The sequence below is a fragment of the Lynx canadensis genome, chromosome A1, assembly GCF_007474595.2.
Source record: "Lynx canadensis isolate LIC74 chromosome A1, mLynCan4.pri.v2, whole genome shotgun sequence".
Classification (NCBI taxonomy): domain Eukaryota; kingdom Metazoa; phylum Chordata; class Mammalia; order Carnivora; family Felidae; genus Lynx; species Lynx canadensis.
Window position 1 is genome coordinate 17,854,697 of NC_044303.2, and position 20,322 is coordinate 17,875,018.

General features: G+C 36.4%; 1 protein-coding gene across 1 annotated transcript in view; it reads left to right on the plus strand.

Moving 5' to 3' along the window:
* COG6 (component of oligomeric golgi complex 6) overlaps positions 1-20,322 on the plus strand; it is an 83,912-nt gene that overhangs the window by 22,211 nt on the left and 41,379 nt on the right. Inside the window, exons 6-13 of the mRNA XM_030309483.2 lie at positions 391-473; positions 841-911; positions 2,303-2,396; positions 5,996-6,124; positions 6,203-6,294; positions 7,781-7,845; positions 10,556-10,647; positions 16,637-16,754. Coding sequence (XP_030165343.1) covers positions 391-473; positions 841-911; positions 2,303-2,396; positions 5,996-6,124; positions 6,203-6,294; positions 7,781-7,845; positions 10,556-10,647; positions 16,637-16,754 — 744 coding nt within the window. The remainder of the gene's footprint in view (positions 1-390; positions 474-840; positions 912-2,302; positions 2,397-5,995; positions 6,125-6,202; positions 6,295-7,780; positions 7,846-10,555; positions 10,648-16,636; positions 16,755-20,322) is intronic.

Below are 20,322 nucleotides of genomic sequence, written 5' to 3' on the forward strand. Positions count from 1 at the left end.
AGTGATAACAAAGCTATGCTTACTTATTAAGTCATAAGGTATGTCATATGTAGCATGTTTTCCTTTATGTAGTAATCTTCAGGGGTGCCTTCTCTATTACTAGACTATGCATTTCTTGAGGGACAGCAGTTGTTGTCTTTATAAACTTTGTGTTCCTGGCAACTAACATACTATTTGGCACGTAGTCGACATTGAATTGACATATGTTTTAAATGTAAGTATCTGTTGCACTTCCGATAAAAATTTAGAGAAAATTGTGGTCAGTATAGGAGCACTTCATCAGAGTAAGTGAAAGAATTTGTTTTTCCCTTGTAGTGACATTTCAATTTAGAGTAATGTAATTTCACCAGAAAACCTGGACATTTTAAAGTTGTGTTTTTAATTTTAAAGGATTTTTTCAAGGCACTGGGAAGAGTAAAACAGATTCATAATGATGTTAAAGTTCTCTTACGTACAAACCAACAAACAGCAGGGTGAGTGAACTTTTCACTTCATAATTGAATTTCCTCTTACATCTCTCAAATTTTAAAGACATTCTAGGTTCTTTCTGAAATTATATGACATATTATGAAATAGGAATTTAATTTCTATGTATCTTTGGATAAGGAGGGAGTTATACCCTGATACATTTAGAAGAAAACAGTACTTGGATACCTAAGTGATGCTATTAAAATTTGACATTTATTTAATTATAAAAAAGTTATCAAAAAATCCTTCCATAAAATGATAAAAAGTTATATGCTTTAACCAAAATGTGCTGTAATTAAGCAAAATAATTAAGTTTTTAGATGTAACTATTGTTTAAAACTTTAAATTAAAATAAATCTTTAATTTTCTTAGTTTAGAAATTATGGAACAGATGGCCTTGCTTCAAGAAACAGCTTATGAAAGACTTTATCGATGGGCTCAAAGTAAGTGATTTCTTTCATGTGGTCTAGATTTATAAATACTAGTTTTCAATTTAGTTATTTCATCTGACCTTTGAGATCATATTTGGGTCTTAGTAATCAGAAAGTATTTTTAAAAAGAAAAACGTGGGGGTGCCTGTGTGGCTCAGTGGTTAAGTGTCTGACTCTTGATTTCAGCTCAGGTCATGATCTCACAGTTCAGAGTTCGAGCTTCATATCACGCTGCACTCAAAGCCTGCTTGGGATTCTCTTTCTTTCTGTCTGTCTGTCTCTTTCAAAAATAAAGAAACTTAAAAAAAAGAAAGAAAGAAAAATGAGTTTTACTTTTGAACATATTGTGTTTGTGTTTGTATCACGAGTATTTGCCATCATTCAAGCTCTATGTATGATTAAGGATGGTAATAAAAAAAAAAAGGTCATTACTTCTAAAGTCATTAAGTAATTGTTTTATACGTGGTGAATTGCTATTCTATTGTTGCTGTAACAAATCATCGCAAACTTAATGGCTTAAAACAACACAAATTATTACCCTATAGTTCTGCAGGTCAGAAATCAGACATGTTTCTCACCACACTAAAAGTGCTTAGCACAGCTACAGTCATTTCTGGAGGCTCTGGGAAGGTTCAGTGTCTGTGCTCATTCAGTTTGTGGGCATAATTTAGTAACTTGAGTCTGTAGGACCAACTGAGGTATGTTTCCTTGCTGGCTGTGACTGAGGCCTTTTCCCAGTTCTAGAGGCTGCCTACAGTCTTTGGTTTGTGGCCTCTTCCTCTGTCAGTATTTTTTGTTTATTTATTTATTATTATGTTTTTAATGTTTATTTTTGAGAGAGAGGAAGACAGATGTGAGTGGGGGCGGGGCAGAGAGAGAGAGAGTGACACAATCCGAAGCAGGCTCCAGGCTCTGAGCTGTCAGCACAGAGCCCCATGCGGGGCTAGAACTCACGAACCGCAGGATCATGACCTGAGCCGAAGTTGGACGCTTAACCGACTGAGCCACCCAGGTGCCCCTACTTATTTACTTTTCTAAAGTTTATTTATTTTGAGAGAGAAAAAGAGAGCGTAAGCGAGTGAGGGAGGAGCAGAGAGAGGGAGAAGGAGAAAGAGAATCCTAAGCAGGCTCCACTCTGTCAGAGCAGAGCCAGACGCAGGACTTGATCTCACGAACCATGAGATCATGACCTGAGCTGAAACGAAGAGTCAGATGTGTAACCACTGAGCTGCTCCGGTGTCCCATCATAAAATAGTTTTTGATTGGCATATTCTCTAAGTTTTTCCAAGCATTTTTTTAATGTAATATCTGCTACAGAATTTAGACTGTGGGTACACAATGGATATAATAAAGACCAAATTTAATTTAACAGGTGCTGTAATTACACGGTAACTGTTTTCCAGGTGAATGCAGAACATTGACGCAGGAATCATGTGACATATCTCCAGTATTAACTCAGGCAATGGAAGCCCTGCAGGATAGACCTGTCTTATATAAGTTGGTGACTTTTTCCTAATTAAAAAAAATAAATCCACTTTTTCTTGGACGATTTATGCTAGCTTTCAGTATTATCAAATTGATATATGATAGTTTAGTTTCAGTAATTAAATAATTTATTTAAAGTGATGCTTTTACCTGATATGTGTGTTGTTGGGGCATCAGCTCATTTGTGTATTGTGTATTATAGAATGCAGTTTGGAGGGGAAAAGCAAGGTGTCCCTACGTCTAGACTGCCCCTTATGTATGTAGAGGTAAGGGCTTTCCCCATCCTGTCATCTCACTGACTACCTTAGAATTGTATGAAGCTAAAACTCCTCTGTCAACCTTGCCCTGGAGAGAAGGAGGTCAGAAATATAACTTCCCCCAAATGAAAAAAGAACATTTAAAATCAAGATTCCATTAATAGGATTCAAGAAAAGAAAGAGTTCACGTCTTTCATTCTGTAAGTTATGCCAGCTAAGAGATCTATGATGAGGCTTTGGGTAAGAACCCTAGGCATTATTAATTATTGACATATTTTTTATTACTCTGTATTTTAATTTTACTCTTCTATCTTTCATATAAAACAGAAGTAAATGTTTTTTTTTATTTTTAACTTCTGCAATAATATGAAAATAGGGACACCAAGTGGGGAGTTATGCAGGAAACAAAACCAGGGAACGTGTACAGAGGCATTCAGTCTTGCTCTGAGTCATGCCTTTCAGAGGCTTGTAATAGTTTTAGAGGATTTCCCCATTACTGTGCTTTCTGATTGGAACGTTGCTTCACCTATAATAAGTTTCCAGAACACAAGTGCTGGGACAGCTGCATGAAATAATAACATTCCAGTACTACTTACTGAGTACCTACTATATGTTAAGCACAGTTCTAAGCACTAGAGACACAGCATCAATAAACCTCTACCCTCAAATTGCTTCATTTTATGGGACCAGATATAAACACACCATTTTAATGACTAGATTAATTGCTACTTTAGAGTTCGTGTGTCCGTGTTCTGTGGTAGGAGAAAGGGATGAACGTTAGGGAAAGTTTCTTCTGGGAAGCAGGTTTAAAGTGAGTTCTGAAGGTTAAATAGGCATTTTCCAGGAAGAAAAGGGAATTGAAAACATCCTAGGTTGAGGGAACGGCAGATGCGAAGATGTAGATTGAGAAAGAACATGGATTTTTGGGAAATTGATTGCAAAATCTTGCACTGGTTGCTGGGTTGGTAGCAAGAGCTGTACTGTAATAGCCCTGAATGTTGTGCATGGACATATGATTAATTAATGTTCACTACTGATCATCAGCTTAGCAGGTTATAGATGTACCTTGAAATTTCTTTCCCAGCCTTGGCACTATTGGTGTTTGATTAGGAGAGTCTTTTAGTGCTGAAAATATTTGTATTTGATTTTTATAAAATGTTACATTGTCCACAGATTCATATTTGTTCACAAGGTTAATCTCTGTTTAAAAAAATTCCTTTGTGTGTTTTGGTCAGCTGACTTCTATCACGTAAATATATATTTAGTAAGTTTTGATTCTTTTTTTTTGTTTCAATGTTTATTTTTATTTTGAGAGAGAAAGAGAGAGCGAGTAGGGAAGGGGCAGAGAAAGAGGGAGAGAATCCTAAGCAGGCTCCATGCTGACCGTGTGGAGCCTGATGCAGGGCTTGATCTTCCAACCATGAGATTACGACCTGAGCTGAAATCAAGAGTCGGACATTGAACCGACTGAGCCACCAAGGCGTCCCTAAATTTTGATTCTTGATAAACACTTGGAAACGAGCAGTATTGTATAATAGTTTAGAAGGCGAGCTCCGAGTTAGATTTTTTGACAAGCCTCTGTACCTTTATAAACCTCAATTTCCTTAAATAAAGATAAAAATAGTGCCTATCTTACAGGGTTTTTGTGAAGATTTAAGTTAGATTGTTCCCATAAGGTGCTTAGAATAATGCTTTGCTCATCACAGAATTTTAGCTATTATTTTTATTTTGAAAGGAGATAAACTGGAAAGCTGTCAAATACAGAAGGGTATATTTAGAATCCATTGTTACAGCCAGGAAAAAGCTTGAAAGGCAAAGAACAGAACTATAATAGACACGATTTATCTTGAAGAGGCACAAGCCAGGGAATAGGGGGGCAGTAGTGCAGTTTGGAACATGGTAAGAGGCATTTGGAAGTTAACTTAGGAAGAAGGAAGTTTTAAAGACCAGTTGATTCCTGTAAGATGAATGCTAAAAGAGAAAGTTGGCCTTTCATTAAGTTATCATTTATTTTCAAAGTGGTGGTTTCTTTAAATTTAGGAAAAAATTAACAATGTCTCATGTTAACCACCAGATGGCACTGCGTATGTACTTTAAGTAATGAGTAAAAGCTTTGGTGTCTTGAGCGTGTCTCAAATGTGTAGGTATCATGTGCCAGAAAAATGATAATTATTGAAGTCCTTGGGAAGCATTGCCATACCCAGCTTTTATTAGGTAGCTTGTAACTGGAATGCTAATGCATTATTAGCTTTTAATAAGTCAAGTATAGCCATTTTTTTCATAAAGAAATTTACTATAAGTAGAAATGAATAAATTGATGTCTTCCTTCCTTTGGTAAACCTTCAGAATATAAGGTGTTAAGGAATGTAGCAATTTGCTGACTTTTATTCATTCTTTATGTATTTGATCCGTTTATTAGAGGCTTTTACACTATTCTTTTAATTTGTTATGGACCCAGATCTTTCATCTTTTAATTTACTTTTTGACCGGAATTTTTCTTTTTTTTGCTATAGCCCTAGCTAAAAAAATGGGGATTTTAACTTTTAATTTTAACTAGAGGCATTTTAGGATATTTAAATAATTCTAACATTCACCTTTATAAAGTTTCATTTTGAATACTTTTTTTTTCCATTTTGAATTTTTGACCTTTGTTGGGAAATAATCTCTTTCAAGTCAAAGAAATGTTCCTCTCTCTCGGGGAAAAGGTGTTTCACATATATAGATGTCATTGAAGGTTCATTGTAACTCATGCTGGTTTTGCTTCAAGTTATGTCTATTATTAAAGGGAGATTAACATTAATATTAATGTGTATGTATATTTCATATAATTATACGGATCAGAGTCTAGTGTTTGTCAGGCTTGATAAGTCCCCTCACCCCTATTTAAATTGCCAGTGAATTCACTGGTTTCTAATATAACTTGTGGTCAGAATGAATAGCCCTAGAAACAGAAGTTACATTGCTTCTGTTTATTGGGACAGATTGGGTCCTGAGGATGAGGATTAGTTTTACGTATTTGAGAAGTTAAAAGTTTGTGAATTTTGTGCTGTAAGTAGTCATTTAATCAGAAGTCATTTCATAGAATTCGTGATCATTTAAAGGAATGCATTCTTTACACTAAACATATTTATAATCTAAGAGCATGAGGGGAGAAAAATCAAAGCATTTTGATTCTAATTTGTTTTAAAAAGATAGAAAGTGATCGCAAGGTAATTGTGCACAACAGTATTTATTGCTTGAGAGCGTTGTGTAAAGAAGCTGAGACAAGCTGCTTATCTCAGAAACTGCATGGATAGTTCGATGTAACCATCAGAAAGAAACACCTCTGGTTCTCCAATAACTTGTTTCTCCCAGGTATACCTTGGATGAATTTGGAACAGCCAGGAGAAGTACCGTTGTTCGTGGATTTATTGATGCTCTTACGAGAGGGGGCCCGGGAGGCACGCCAAGACCCATTGAAATGCACTCCCATGACCCCTTGAGGTATCGTAATCAGACAGTGTTGGGATTTTTGAGGCTTTTCTGAAGGAAATCTTTACTAACATTCAGTTTCTGCATTAGATACGTGGGAGATATGTTGGCTTGGCTCCATCAGGCGACCGCTTCTGAGAAAGAACACCTTGAAGCTCTCTTAAAGCATGTAACTCTACAAGGTGGGTCCTCCAGTTGTTAATTGCTGACATCTAAATAGAGACAATAACACAAACTTCTCGAAATCTGTCATCTTCACAGAGATAAGCTCTTCACCCCTCAGTGGCACAGTAAGCGCTCTGATTAGTTTTCCTCTGGTTTCTCCCCTCTCCTGCTAATAGACTTCTGTCCTCCATCACCTTCCTGTCACACAGCTGTGCACACTTGTGCACCGGTCCCTGTGACCTTCCCTATCAGGCCTAGACTCCTCTGCCTGACTTTTAAGACCCTTCTGGTGTGTGTAACACACATGGTCTCAGATGTCCACACCACACTTTAAAGTGAGAGGTGGTATATCCTCCTTTTATATGTGTGACCAAGTGTCTGGTTTAAGGTCGTTAAGCCACTAAGTCTCTCATTTCTTTCTACCACCCAGCCCCTTTATTCATTCTCATGTGACTGTTGTAGTTTTTTGAATAATTACCCATGTAGTACTTTATGTACTTAAAATTTTGGTCTTGATTTCAAGGAAGAAACTGCTGATGCGTGGTTGTTACAGGATTTCACGTCTTCTTAATGGCGATTACCTTAAGATGCCTGTTGTTAGAGTTTGAGGGATAAATGGAAAATTAAGGTACTCTGTTTTTGATAGGAAGTGAAGAGGAATATTGTGACTTTGTCGCACTGGTCAGCCCTGCGCCGCTCTGGCTCAGATCCTGATCTGCAGGAGAAGCTAGTGTGCAAATCTGGGAGGGTACTTACTGCTTGTTTTTCTTGCTCTTTGAAATTCAAATTAGACTCAGTGGGTATGCTGGATTGGCACAAGGTCTGCACTTTTTAAAGTGGGTTTCTGTTATCCTAATTACCTGGTTTAAAATAATGTATTTCTTAAAAGATGTTTTGGTAAAGTGTATCTGAGAGGCAGTGTGAAGAGGTTGGAAGAAAATAGATCGGAGTTGGATGAAATAGGTTATTCTTTGAGAATGACTTAATTCTTCTAAGCCTCAGTTTCTCCATCTGAAAAAAAAAAGTCAGTCACAAGCAGTAAATGTCAAGTACCCAGGAGCTTGGCAAATAGTCAATATTTAGTAAATGTCAGTTTTTCCCTTAGGTTACAAGGTGTGCTTTCCATTTTTACATCTCAGCTTCTGTGCTCAGCACCCCTGCCCAGAATAAGGCGTTTGTAGAGCAGATGCTAATACATCTTCATATCACTTCCTTCAATTAATATGTTTCCCAGTCATTTTTTTCCTGTGACTCATACATTTATTCTTTTTCACAAAGAAGTTGTTCATGTTATTAATCAGCAGTGAAATAAATTAACCAGGTTCTGGACCCAAATATTAACATAATTGATAATGTCCTAAAAGACATTCAACTTAATAAAATATTGTTATGTTATTTTAAATGTTTGTTATTAGTGTCATTAATCATATACATTATTGTTCGTGTTTTGAACTTATGCGTAATATGGAAAAAACATTTTAGTTATGCTATAATTAATTGTAGGTGTTGAAGAAAATATTCAGGAAGTTGTTGGGCATATTACTGAGGGTGTGTGCAGGCCTCTGAAGGTAAATATTTTGCTTTTATATATGTTATATGGTATCTGGATAAATTATTGCCTTATTCCTATGAGTTTAAAAATAACTTCACAGCTGGAAACCAAGCTATAATTTTCTCAAATTAACACATTAGTGTAGGATTGTAAAATACATTTAAAAATAATCATTATCAAGGCACCTGGGTGGCTCAGTCGGTTAAGCGTCCAACTTCAGCTTGATCGTGATCATGGCCATGATCTCATGGTTCACAGGTTCAAGCCCATGTCGGGCTCTGTGCTGACAGCTCAGAGCCTGGAGCCTGCTTCGGATTCTGTGTCTCCGCCTCTCTCCGCACTTCCCCTGCTTGTGCTCTGTCTCTGTCTCTCTCAAAAATAAACAAAAATTAAAAAAAAAAAAGAATTAATGTATTGAATCTTTGTTTTCCAAGTCTATAGGTGGTAAGATGATGCTTCTTTTTATATGACTGTTCTGGGTTACAAAGCGATTACTAGCTAACATTTGAATTTTACCTTTCTTAATAAAAACTTATGATATGCTCAGACCTTCATACATTATGGTGGGTTCTATGAAAATAAGTTCATATACAAAGATAAATGGCATGGGAAATAGAGCCGAATGCTGTATTGCATGGTACAGAAATAGTGCCCTCAGATTGCTGATGTGTACTGGGGAACAAACGTCTACTCCAAGCAGCCATCTATGATGTTGAGACAAAGGTTTGTTATTATCCCTTTCAGTCCTGCCTCCTCCTTTTGTCCCCTCCCCATAAACACAGATTGTCTCCATCTTTCTCGTGCTTTCTGACTCTTGCTTTGCTACAGCTCTCTCTCTGGCACTGGAATGGAGAGCCGCCATTGGGTCTTTTATCTCCTCCCAAGATTGTTGTCCAACTGCCTGTCGCCCCTTTGGCTACTTTTAATTTCTGCCTTTATCATCTCTGCCACTTCTGATACAGTTACAGTTTCTTGAGTGTTTATTATGTGCCAGGGACAGTTGGAAGCCTGTTATGTCTGAGCCATTCTTCCCGTCACTGCTGTTCAGCTTTGCTAATAATGCTTGTTTTTCTCCAGCGCCTTCTACTTTCTAGTTGGTTCCTGCTGCCACCACCTCCGTAGTCTCTTTCAGCCTTTGTACATTTGTGTTTTTCTCTCATCGCCTGTTGTTTTTCCTGGGACTGTTGGCCTTTGCTGAAAATGGTGGTCCTCTTATGTCACCCTCAGAAAACAGTGTGGCAAACAACCTTCGTGTATTGTACATAAATCCCCTGATTTTTCAGCCTTTCTCTGTTCTTTTCATCATAGCTGAAAGGATGCTACTTTCCTGCAGAACCTTTGTGTGTGTGTGAAAAGAGGCGGAACTGGGTTTGTTTCCTCTTCCTTCCTCTGTGTCTTCCTTCTTTTCCTTCCCTTCTTCCCCTCCCTCTTCCTCCTTTCTCACTTGCTTGACAGAGTTGGCGTAAAGAGTATTTTTTTGATGCCTGAACATTTTTGGAGAGACTTTGCCAGATAGCTAAGATGCTGTTACAAATCTACTAGAGAAGAGCTGTGTATCTACAATTAGCATCTATTATATTTTGTCCTGATAATTACATTAACATTCAGAAAATATCACTTATTGATATATCATTTAAATCACTATTGAGGTAGGCTTTGGACCTAGAAAGAAATTGTAATGTGTAAATCGTGGTTTTTAAATTCACATGCTGTTCACAACTTGTAATATTGTGTTAGTTAGCTCATCTACTAATGTCTAATGCCAAAAGATGTATAAATTTCATAAACATATTAATGTAAAGGTCATTTAATTTCTGTAATCTGAGAGGTTTTTGTATGCTCACATACATACATTTATAAATCTATTTTAGCAAATCACATATGTTGGCATTATGACATATTCCAAGTACAGAGAAACTTCAGTTTTCAAAAGCATGTATTAAGCATCTGTGGTGTATGTACTGTTCTCCCAGATGCTGTGGAGATGTAAAAGCAGCAGAAAACAAATACAAGGTCTGTGTTTAGAATCTAGTTAGGAAACAAGAAGACACTCTTAAGCAGCGGCTTAAGAGCAGATACAATATGTAAGGAAGTGCATCCCGGTGTAATTTAGCTTGCATTCATTAATTAGGGAATATAAAGGGAATGTAAGGGATGGAATTTAATTAAAGATTCCTAGTAGTTAACCTTAAGAGAGATCGAGTTAACTTTGAACTAGATCTGATATTGCCCTGGTAGTCGTAATTAGACATATATGTTGGTGCTAATTTAAAAAAGGAAATTCGGTATAATAGTTTGAAGATAAGAATTCTTTAATTTTTTTTTTCTGAATAGTTGATGATAGAGCAGTATTTCACTGATAATCTGCTCTTAGGGAGGTAACAGCTGATTTGCAAATAGTGCTGAACTCAATTCCATTATATACTGGTAAAAAACCTCACAATGACCTCCTCATGTATTGGTTATTTTGGTAGCGACTGCCTTCAAGCCAAATTCTGTAGGTAAAGGATTTTTTTTTTTTTTTTGGTAGAGTATATCTGTGTTAAAATATTTCTGTTATTCTACTATCCCTTATAATTTAATATTCAGAGATTACTTAGAAGGAATTTTGTGATTTCTACAGAATTAAATTTTGTCTTTTTAAAATGCTGTTTAGACCACATGTGATTGTAGAATGAAAATTATGCCTTTAAGAAATGTTTAATTTTTTTTTCATGTTTTCACAGGTTCGAATTGAACAAGTAATAGTTGCTGAACCTGGGGCAGTTTTGTTATATAAAATTTCTAACCTCCTCAAATTTTACCATCATACAATCAGGTAAGTGGAATGGTTAAATGTGCTTGTTAGACCCTCTGTGATACGTTATTTCAGGTAGAAACACAGTATAAGGTTTTGGTTTTGTTTGCTTTCACCATTTGTTTGACTAAATATAAACCAGCAGAACCTCCACACCTTATGAATCATTATGTATGTGTTGTTTGTGCTGTATTTTGAGGTCCGCCATTTCTTTTCCCTTTCTTCCCCAAACATAACTGTGCGCGCGCGCACACACACACACACACACACACACACACACAGCCTATATAACAGTATAAGTTTGTAGTGTGAGTATTTTTTTAGTTCTTCTGCATTAGTAAAAGAGATCCATGGTACCTACAGTAATTATACATTACACTCAAAATAGAGCACAATAAGTGAAGTGTCCTATTCTGGGTATAAATAATGTAAGTTTTTTTTTTTAACATTTAGTTTTCTATTAATGATAAAACAGAACTATAGCTTTGTCTGCTTTCAATAAAAGCTACTTTATCTAATTAGGAACCACTTATTTTCTCTATAATTTGATCTTTGACTCCGAAAGATTCATTTATCTTCCCTTTGCAGTGATGGTATACACTTGAGCTTTATCATAAATGTCACTATAAGACCATATTCCGTGTCTTGTGTTCCATGTAGTTGTGTTAAAACAATGACCTTTCACACTATATTTTGGATAGTTTCCATTATTAGTCCATTAAAAATGACTTAACAATTATTTTTCATCCAGTATGTTAGTATCAGGAACAGAAGTCCAATTGTTAAAATCCAGGGGTTATTATAACTAATAGGAGAGGTGCAGGGATCTCTAGTTAAGGAAGCACCAAAAGACTATGGTAGTGACGTTCCCTACCTTCTTGTAGCTGAGACTAGCCACCCAGAACTTCACAGTTAAGAGATGGAATTCACATGCTATTAGTAAATTAAAAAAAAAATTTTTTTTAACACTTATTCATTTTTTGAGAGACAGAGAGAGAGTGCAAGTGGGGGAGGGGCAGAGAGAGGGAGACATAGAATCCGAAGCAGTCTCCAGGCTCTGAGTTGTCAGCACAGAGCCTGATGTGGGGCTCGAACTCACGGACCACAAGATCATGACTTGAGCCAAAGTCAGACGCTTAACTGACTGAGCCACTGAGGCACCCCGGTAAATTTTTAAACAAAACCAACAAGCCACAGGCTATATATAACTAATCAGTGATAGGATTTGGGTTAGTCCTCTAACATTTTAGATATAAATTTATTACCATCATTTGCCATGACTCAGAAGCAATAAACTAGTTTCAATTGTGATGTTGTAAGCTTCCTAAAATAAGAGAATGATATGTACTTAGAAAACACAACAGCAGCTGAAAGCAGCTAACACATAACTAATGCCGTATTAGGCAAAGGTAGTGCTAAATAATTTTTAAATTATTTATGTAGTAATACCCATGATGGTACTGAACAAAATTTATCATTTGCAGATAAAGATAACTCAGTTTCTAATACAAAGAATGCTAAGAAAAAATCATTTGGATTCTGAAGGTAATATATTTATTAGACTCTGAGAATTATAATTTTTCTATCTTTGAAGGTGATGACTTTGAGGATGACAGTTGGATCTTTTGATCATTTTTTTCCATGTACTTTTTTTTACTTTTACTTGTTCACATATTTCCTCATTTAGTCAATTAAAAAATTGATTGCAGACGTCAGTCTACTAGATGCTAAAGATATGGCAGTGAACAAAACCGCTTAAACTTACTCTAATGGGGAGAAAGACAAACAAGTATAAAATAATAATTTAGATAGTGCTAAGGGCAACGAGGAGAAATAAAGCAGGAGAAAGGAAACGAAGTATAGGGAGTGACCACATATGAGCAAGTGTATGTGCATGGGGCTATTTTAAAGGCCTTTTGGTGGAGGTGATATTTGAACACAGACCTGCACAGCGTGAAGGAGTCGGGCATGTAAAGATCTTGTTAAAGAGCATCCTAGACAGGGTATTCTGGTCCTGAGGCTGGAAAAAGCTTGCATTTTACAGCACCATAAGGAAGGCCAGTGGTTGGAATAGAGTGAATGGAAGGAGTAGGGAGGAATGAAATCAGAGAGGTAAGCAAAGGCCAGATCATGTGGGACTTTGTAGGCTATGGTGAAGATTTTGATTTTATACTGAGAGGGTTGGAGAAGATGTATGTGTGTGTGGGTGGGTGGGGATGTTTCAGTGACTTGAGCTGATTTATGGTACATAAGGTGACTCTGGACACTGTGGATAATGTAGTGTACCAGGGTAAAGGGGAACAAGGTATTTAGGAAGCAGTCTGTGTTCTGAGCAGAGATGGTGATGTGTCAGAGTGATAGTCTTGGGGTGATGAAAAGTAGGGTTTCCAGAGACAATAGGAAATATATATGGACTAGGTAGGGTGAAATGTGGGGAGTCTGGGACGAATTCTTGGCTTTTGGTTTGAACAGTTAGATGGGTGGTATTGTCGTTTGCTGAGAGGGAGGATGCTGGAGAGGAACAGGTTTATGGGAGTGGGTGGGTACTGAAGAGTTCAGCTCAGTTTTGGCCGTGTGGGATTCAGCATCCCTGGGAACATGCGGTGGGATATGTTGAGTGAGCAGACAACAGAGAAGTCAGGGCTGAACCTATACATCTGGTAGTTTGCAGCATATAGATGGTATTTGAAGCAACAGGACTAGGTAAGATCACTTAGCAAGTAAGTACAGATGAAGAAGAGGCCTAAGACTGAGACCTGGGGAGCTCTCATATTTAGAGGTTAGAAAGAAAAGAAACCCACAAAGAAAATTGGGGAAAAATAGGAGATGTGCAAATTTTCAAAAAAAAAAAAAAAATGCCCCCTATACATTCAAACTCCCAGAGGATAGATTCCATCAAAAGGCAGTAGTAAACGAGGCAAAGGAAGATGCAGAATCCATGAAAACAGGGAATCCAGCATACTTTGATTACATTTCCTTACTTGTAAACCTTTTTCTCTCTGTACTTAGTAATTGCTTTGTTTTTGTATTTGCTTACTTTCCTATGTCCTAATCGCTGTTTTAGACCCCAATTTTTTTTCTTTTACTATATAATTTATCAAGTTAGCGTGCAGTGTATACAGTGTGCTCTTGGCTTTGGGAGCAGATTCCTGTGATACATCACTTACATACAACACCCAGTGCTTATCCCAGCAGGTGCCCTCATCAAGGCCCATCACCTATTTTCCCCAGCCCCCTGCCCCTCTACCCCCATCAAACCTCAGTTTGTTCTCTGTATTTAAGAGTCTCCTATGGCTTGTCTTCCTCTCTGTCTGTAACTTTTTTTTTTTTCCTTCCCTTCCTCCATGGTCTTAAGTTTCTTAAATTCCACATATGAGTGAAAACATAAGATTTCTGTCTTTCTCGGACTTACTTCACTTAGCATAATACCCTCTAGTTCCATCCACATCGTTGCAAATGGCAAGATTTCATTCTTTTTCATTGCCAAGTAGTATTCCATTGTATAAATATACCACGGCTTCATCTATTCATCAGTTGATGGGCATTGGGCTCTTTCCATATTGTTGAAAGCGCTGCTATAAACATTGGGATACATGTGCCCCTGTCCTGTATCCTTTGGATAAATTCCTGGTAGTGCTTTTGCTGCAGACCCAAACCCTTAAGTAGACTCCACATTTTCTCACCGTGTAGTCAAGCACATCTACCAATTCTTCCCAACTTCTCTCCCCTCTTCCCTTCCTACATTCCTCTTGGAACCCTCATTCTCTTCCTCCAGTCTGGACTGGTTGCTTTCTAGGCCTCTTGCAAGGCTGTGACACTGGGGTTTGTCTTCTTCATCAGCCTGCTCATTCCCTTATGTTGAATTCCCTGATGCCTCAGTTAGCTCTGAATAGTATTTACATGCCTGTAATATTGTAAACATTGAGTGTTTATTCACCAGAACCCTGTGATATAACTGTATTAGAGAGCCTGGGAAAGCTGAAGTTTGGGTATATTGTGGTGGGGGATGAGCATTATGTTGAGAGAATTTGACTCTCATCTTCCATAGCAGAGTTTTTGTAAATAATACCTAAAATTGAAAAATCAAGTAATGGCAGGATAAGCATGTTGGGTATAAATATGGAGTGAAATGCAATAACCATCTGTAAGTACTTGGCCCGGTTACTGGTACCTGTTGAGTACTTTGCAACCATTAGTAAATTCTAGATCTGAGTAAGTGCAAAATATGGCTGATAACTCCAATTTTTTTTTTAAATGAATGTAAACATATGTTGTTATCTCTCCAAAGTTTTCATTAAAATGTCAGTTTCTGGGCGTCTGGGCGGCTCAGTCAGTTAAGTGTCCAACTCTTGATTTCAGCTCAGGTCATAATTGATCTCATGGTTCGTGAGTTCGAGTGCCGCATCGGGCTCTCTGCTGACAGCACAGAGCCTGCTTGGGATTCTCTCTCCCTCTCTCTCTGCCCCACCCCAACTCACTCACTCTCTCTCTCTCTCTCTCAAAATAAATAAATAAACATTAAAGAAATTTTTAAATATCAGTTTCTGTTTGTATCCATTCAGTTTTTTCCCCTGTTGCTTGGTATATTTTACTATTCAGAAACATACTTATTTTTATTGTATGTATAGGCATGTGTGGGAATTTCTTTCAGTTTATTTTGGTGTTTAGCTTATACTATTTTTAATTGAAATACTTTCTTTTTTGTAAATATAGGTATTATGGCTACCTGTTTAGGAATTTGCTTTTATTTTGCTGTTTACTTTATATATATGTTTGTTAATTTGGTTTGCCTGCATTAACTATATAAGAATTCATTCCAATTTGTTTTAGTTTCAGAATGTACTGAAGTAAATGGCATTAGTATTTGCTTTTATAACATGTCATGTGTAATATATCAGTTTTCTGTAAATTGGCTTTTTTTGTTTGTTTGTTTACTATCTAATGGTATTTAGTAATGCCATTATATTTATTTTCAGCAATCTGAATTTCTTTTAGGTATAGTAAGATGGTATTGTGCCATTAGAAATTAGGATTTCCTACTGGATGGTATATTTTCACATCAACAAAAACCTTTTCTCCTAATATCAAATTTTTAAATGACTTTCAGTACATGAATTAGAATAAAATTGGGAATTGTTTTATATACAGGCTTGTTTTACATTCTAGCAAAAATGAGAAAATTCCTTAGATAGGTCTAAGAAATATCCTTGTAATAGCAAATTGAGGAGTATAGAGTGTGCTAATAATTAGATATTTTAAAATATTACAAGATTTTTCATATTCAGTCTAAATTTGCTGCTACTTAGGCAGTCGTATAAAAATTGAGAAACTTTATAATTTATATACGATGTCAGTTTTTTGTTTTGTTTTACTCACCTTTTTTTTAATGTTTACTTATTTTGGGGGGGGAGAGAGAGAGAGAGAGAGAGAGAGAGAGAGAACGAGAACAAGTGGGGGAGGGGCAGAAAGAGAGAAGGACAGAAGATCCAAGGCAGGCTCTGCATTGTCAGCACACAGCCCGATGCGGGGCTCCAACTCACGAACCACAAGATCATGACCCAAGCTGAAGTCAGACACTTAACTGATTAAGCCACCCAGGCGCCCCTGGTGTAAGAGTTTTAATGGAAAGAATAAATCAGTGTTAGTAAATTTTAAATATTTTATGAATAGCGTTATTATTGATGGAATGGCTTCCTTAAAGTTAAAATTAGGTCTTGGATATTCAAGACATGCATTTACCGTAATAGAGAAAAATAGATGGATTTGCATCTTGTAAGTGTTTTTCTAAAAGAGATTGTGAAACACTGGAAACATTTGTTTGTTACCTAACTCTTAAGTAAAATATCTCTGTTATTTTTATGTGAAACTAAAGTAGTTGTTTTTAATTCACAGCTTATATTCTCCATACATACTTTTATTTTAAATCTAGATCTTTTAAGCGAATTATATTCAGTTAAAGAACTCATCGTGTGAGGCTTGTTTTGTAACCTGAAATATTCTTTGCTTTTAGTGGCATTGTTGGAAATAGTGCAACTACATTATTGACTACCATTGAAGAAATGCATTTGCTAAGCAAAAAAATATTCTTCAATAGCTTGAGTCTTCATGCAAGTAAATTAATGGACAAGGTATGTTTGGAAAATGCAGTTCTTAAACTATGTGAGTGTGAGTTTTGCACATTTAAAAATGTTTTACTGTTTTTACATTGGTAATTTTTTCCCATTCCATACAGTGTTGTTTTGAGTTCTTCCTGTGAACAATTAAATTTATTTTGAGATGGCTTTACTGGATCTGGGCTTATAGGCTGGGTTCCTGGAACAGTATAACATTGAGTCATAATTAGAGGTAGAATCTCAAGCCTTAGTTTCACTACCAGTTTTCTATAACCAAAAAGTTGTAATTAAAGCAAACTTACTATATTTAGGTCAGGGCTAAGATGACATACAGATTGGAAAACTGAAACTCTTACTGAATGTTTTTTTCTAAACAGTTTGCTTATAGTTTTACTCTCTGATGGTCCAGCTTTGTCCTTAAGAAATTTATGCTCCTTTGAGTTATATACTGCAATTAATTATGAAAATAAACAAGATAATAAAAAACTCCCACTGGAAACAAATAAAGCACCACAACAAAAATCTGGTAACAAAAATCTGAGAGTCCCAAGAGCTAATATTTTCAGCTAAGCAGTGTGTTGTGATAAGACCTTAAGGAATGGATTTACAATAAGCAAACCCTTTTTTATTTTTATTTCATTATTAAGGACTCAGGTCTTTTAAGGATGCATTACAATCAACATACTAGCTTTTTTTTTTTTTTTTTTCTTTTAATCATACCACTCTAATAGTCTGGCTATGTTAGACCCAGAATTGTAATATAGAATAGTTGGTAGCATTCCAATCCTGAGTTATCTGGTCAATTTTTACATTCCCAAGTTCAGAGAAGCTTAGGAGTCTGACCTCCTGTAGGACTCAAATTCTTTTGGAAGAGCAACATGAATTTATGGACCTGGACCCGCTTATGTTTTTTTCTGTTGTATGTATTTTTGTTTATGTAAGTTTACTAGTAGTCCGTTCTTTTTTTTTTTTTTCTTTAAGATTTTATTTATTTAGTTAGTTTTCTAAACTTTTTTATCGTCAAGTCAGTTAACATACAGTGTAGTCTTGGCTTCAGGAGTAGATTCCCGTGATTCATCACTTCCATACAACACCCAGTGCTCATCCCAACAAGTGCCCTCCTCAGTGCCCATCACCCATTTTCCCTACCCCTATCAACCCTGTTCTCTGTTTAAGAGACTCTTATGGTTTGCTTCTCTGTTTGTATCTTACTTTTCCTTCCCTTCCCCTATGGTCATATGTTACGTTTCTCAGATTCCAACATATGAATGAAATCATGTGATATCTGCCTTTCTCTGACTAACAGTTCTGGTTGTGTATATGTTTATATGAGTTCTTAAACAGAAATTTTTTAAAATAGTTCATGTGTACTTTGAACATGAACAAACATTTGCTAGCTGATGAGAGTACAGTGGCAAACAAGATTGGTTGGCCTCAGGTTGCTTCTCCTTTAGTGGAAAATAGTTAAATTAATCAGTGGTTGCCATAGAACCACATGTTTTATGAAAGACATGTGCCCAAGGTGCAATGCTAGCACAAAAGGAGAAGGAGCTTTCCAGAGAGGGAGATAGAAGGCTTAAACTTGGAAGGACGTAGAATTTAAATAGGTAGATAAGGGGGTAGACAGAGGCTATCCTAAGTAGGGGAAATAAAAAGAATGTGTAAGAGCACAAGCTGTGAGTCACCAGTAAACAAATATTTCATTTATTAAAAAATCACCTGGGGGCGCCTGCGTGGTTCAGTTGGTTAAGTGTCCAACTTCGGCTCAGGTCATGATCTCATAGTCCGTGAGTTCCAACCCTGCGTTGGGCTTTCTGCTGTCAGCACAGAGCCCGCTTCAGATCCTCTGTCCCCTTCTCTCTTTGCCTCTTCCCTGCTGCTTCTCTTTCTCTCAAAATAAGTAAATTTAAATAAAAAAAAAATCATCTGGAAAGTGGTGTAGCATGTAGATAGGAGAGAGACCAGGTTGCAGACAGGAAGATTATGGGAGTATCAGGGTAGTTTTTTATGAAAATCATGCTCTAAGGTAGAGATTCTAGGAACAGCCATGAAGGAACACATTGAATATGGGTACATAAGAGGGAGGAACCTAAAATAATTCCTATGTTACCAACCTGGGAATATTGATAGTACTCACAAGTATCTGTAACCTGGAAAGATGGTAAAATTTACAGGATAAAGATGATATTGCTGACATTAGTTAGACAGGATACCTTGAGATATCTTATTTTGTCTTATCTAGTTGGGAGCTGTACAATGGGTTTAGATAGTTTTACATGTAAAAGATAGTTCGATCCATGGATTTGGATGAGGTCACTATGAATCATGTTTAATAAGAGCAAAGTTCTCAGACACACAGTCTTGGGAAACCCTGACATTTAAGAGAAGAAAAGAAGCCCACCGTGGTGGGATGCTGAGGGAGGATGATGGGAGACTCAGGAGAAAAGCAAGGAAAGGGTTTTCTCAGACAAGCCAAGAGAATAGAGTTTCAAGAAGCAGGACATGGTTAATGACAGATACCGTATAAAGAGTTCTAGTAAAAAAAGGACAGTAGATTTGTTATCTTGGACAACATATAGGGATCCGTGACTTACTGAGAACAATTGCAGCTGTGTGCTGAGGACAGGAGCCAGACTGTAGAACGTGGAAAAGCGCACGGTTGCGCTTATTACCCAAAGTTTTACCGGTTGGAAAACATGTGGGCTACAGACTGAAAACATAGTAGGCATTCATATTTTTGAAATTTGAAAGAGAACAACAAAACAAAATGGTAAAAGGAAAGATGGAATTAAATTTCTGTGATAAATTAGGAAACAGGAAAAATTGATTTTTTGAGAAGATCCAACAAAATTGACAACCTTCTGGCAATTCTTTAACAAAAAAAAAAAAAAAAAAGAATTAAAAATTAGAATATCAGAAATTTGAGATATTAACCAGAGATACGAACTAAAATTTATTAGAAAATACCATATTAAAATGTAACAGTCTTATGCTAAAATAATCTGAAAATCTGAATACAAAGAGTGATTTTAAGACAATATAAGTGGACAAAAGGGTAAAAAAAAGAAGTGGAAAACTTGAATACACCTGGCGAGGGAAGAAAAATTATTGGAGAACATGCTGCTAGGCTTAGTTGAGGTTATACAGATAGCTTCATCCACACCTATGAACAGATAATTATCCAGAACACAGGAAAATATAGAAGAATTCCCAGTTCAATTTAGGTGTTGTAACACTGACATAAAAGCCTTTAGAAGACAGTACAAAAGTGAAAATCACAAATCAGTCACTTTAAATTAAAAAAAAAAAGTTAAAAATACCATTAAGCCAAATCCAGCATTATGTTCAAAACAAGTATGGGTTATTTGCAGAAATACAAGAATGTTTAAGTGTTAGAAAATACATTAAATATCTCAGTGTTAAATAAGAAAATTTTATATTATCATGATAGTTGATCAGGTTGTTGGAGGAAAAATCTTACTAAATAAGAAAGCAAAAATTCTTCTTTAACCATGTAAAGATAAGTAAAACTAACAGCCCACATTATAATGAACACAGAAGCACTACCAATATACTCTATGTA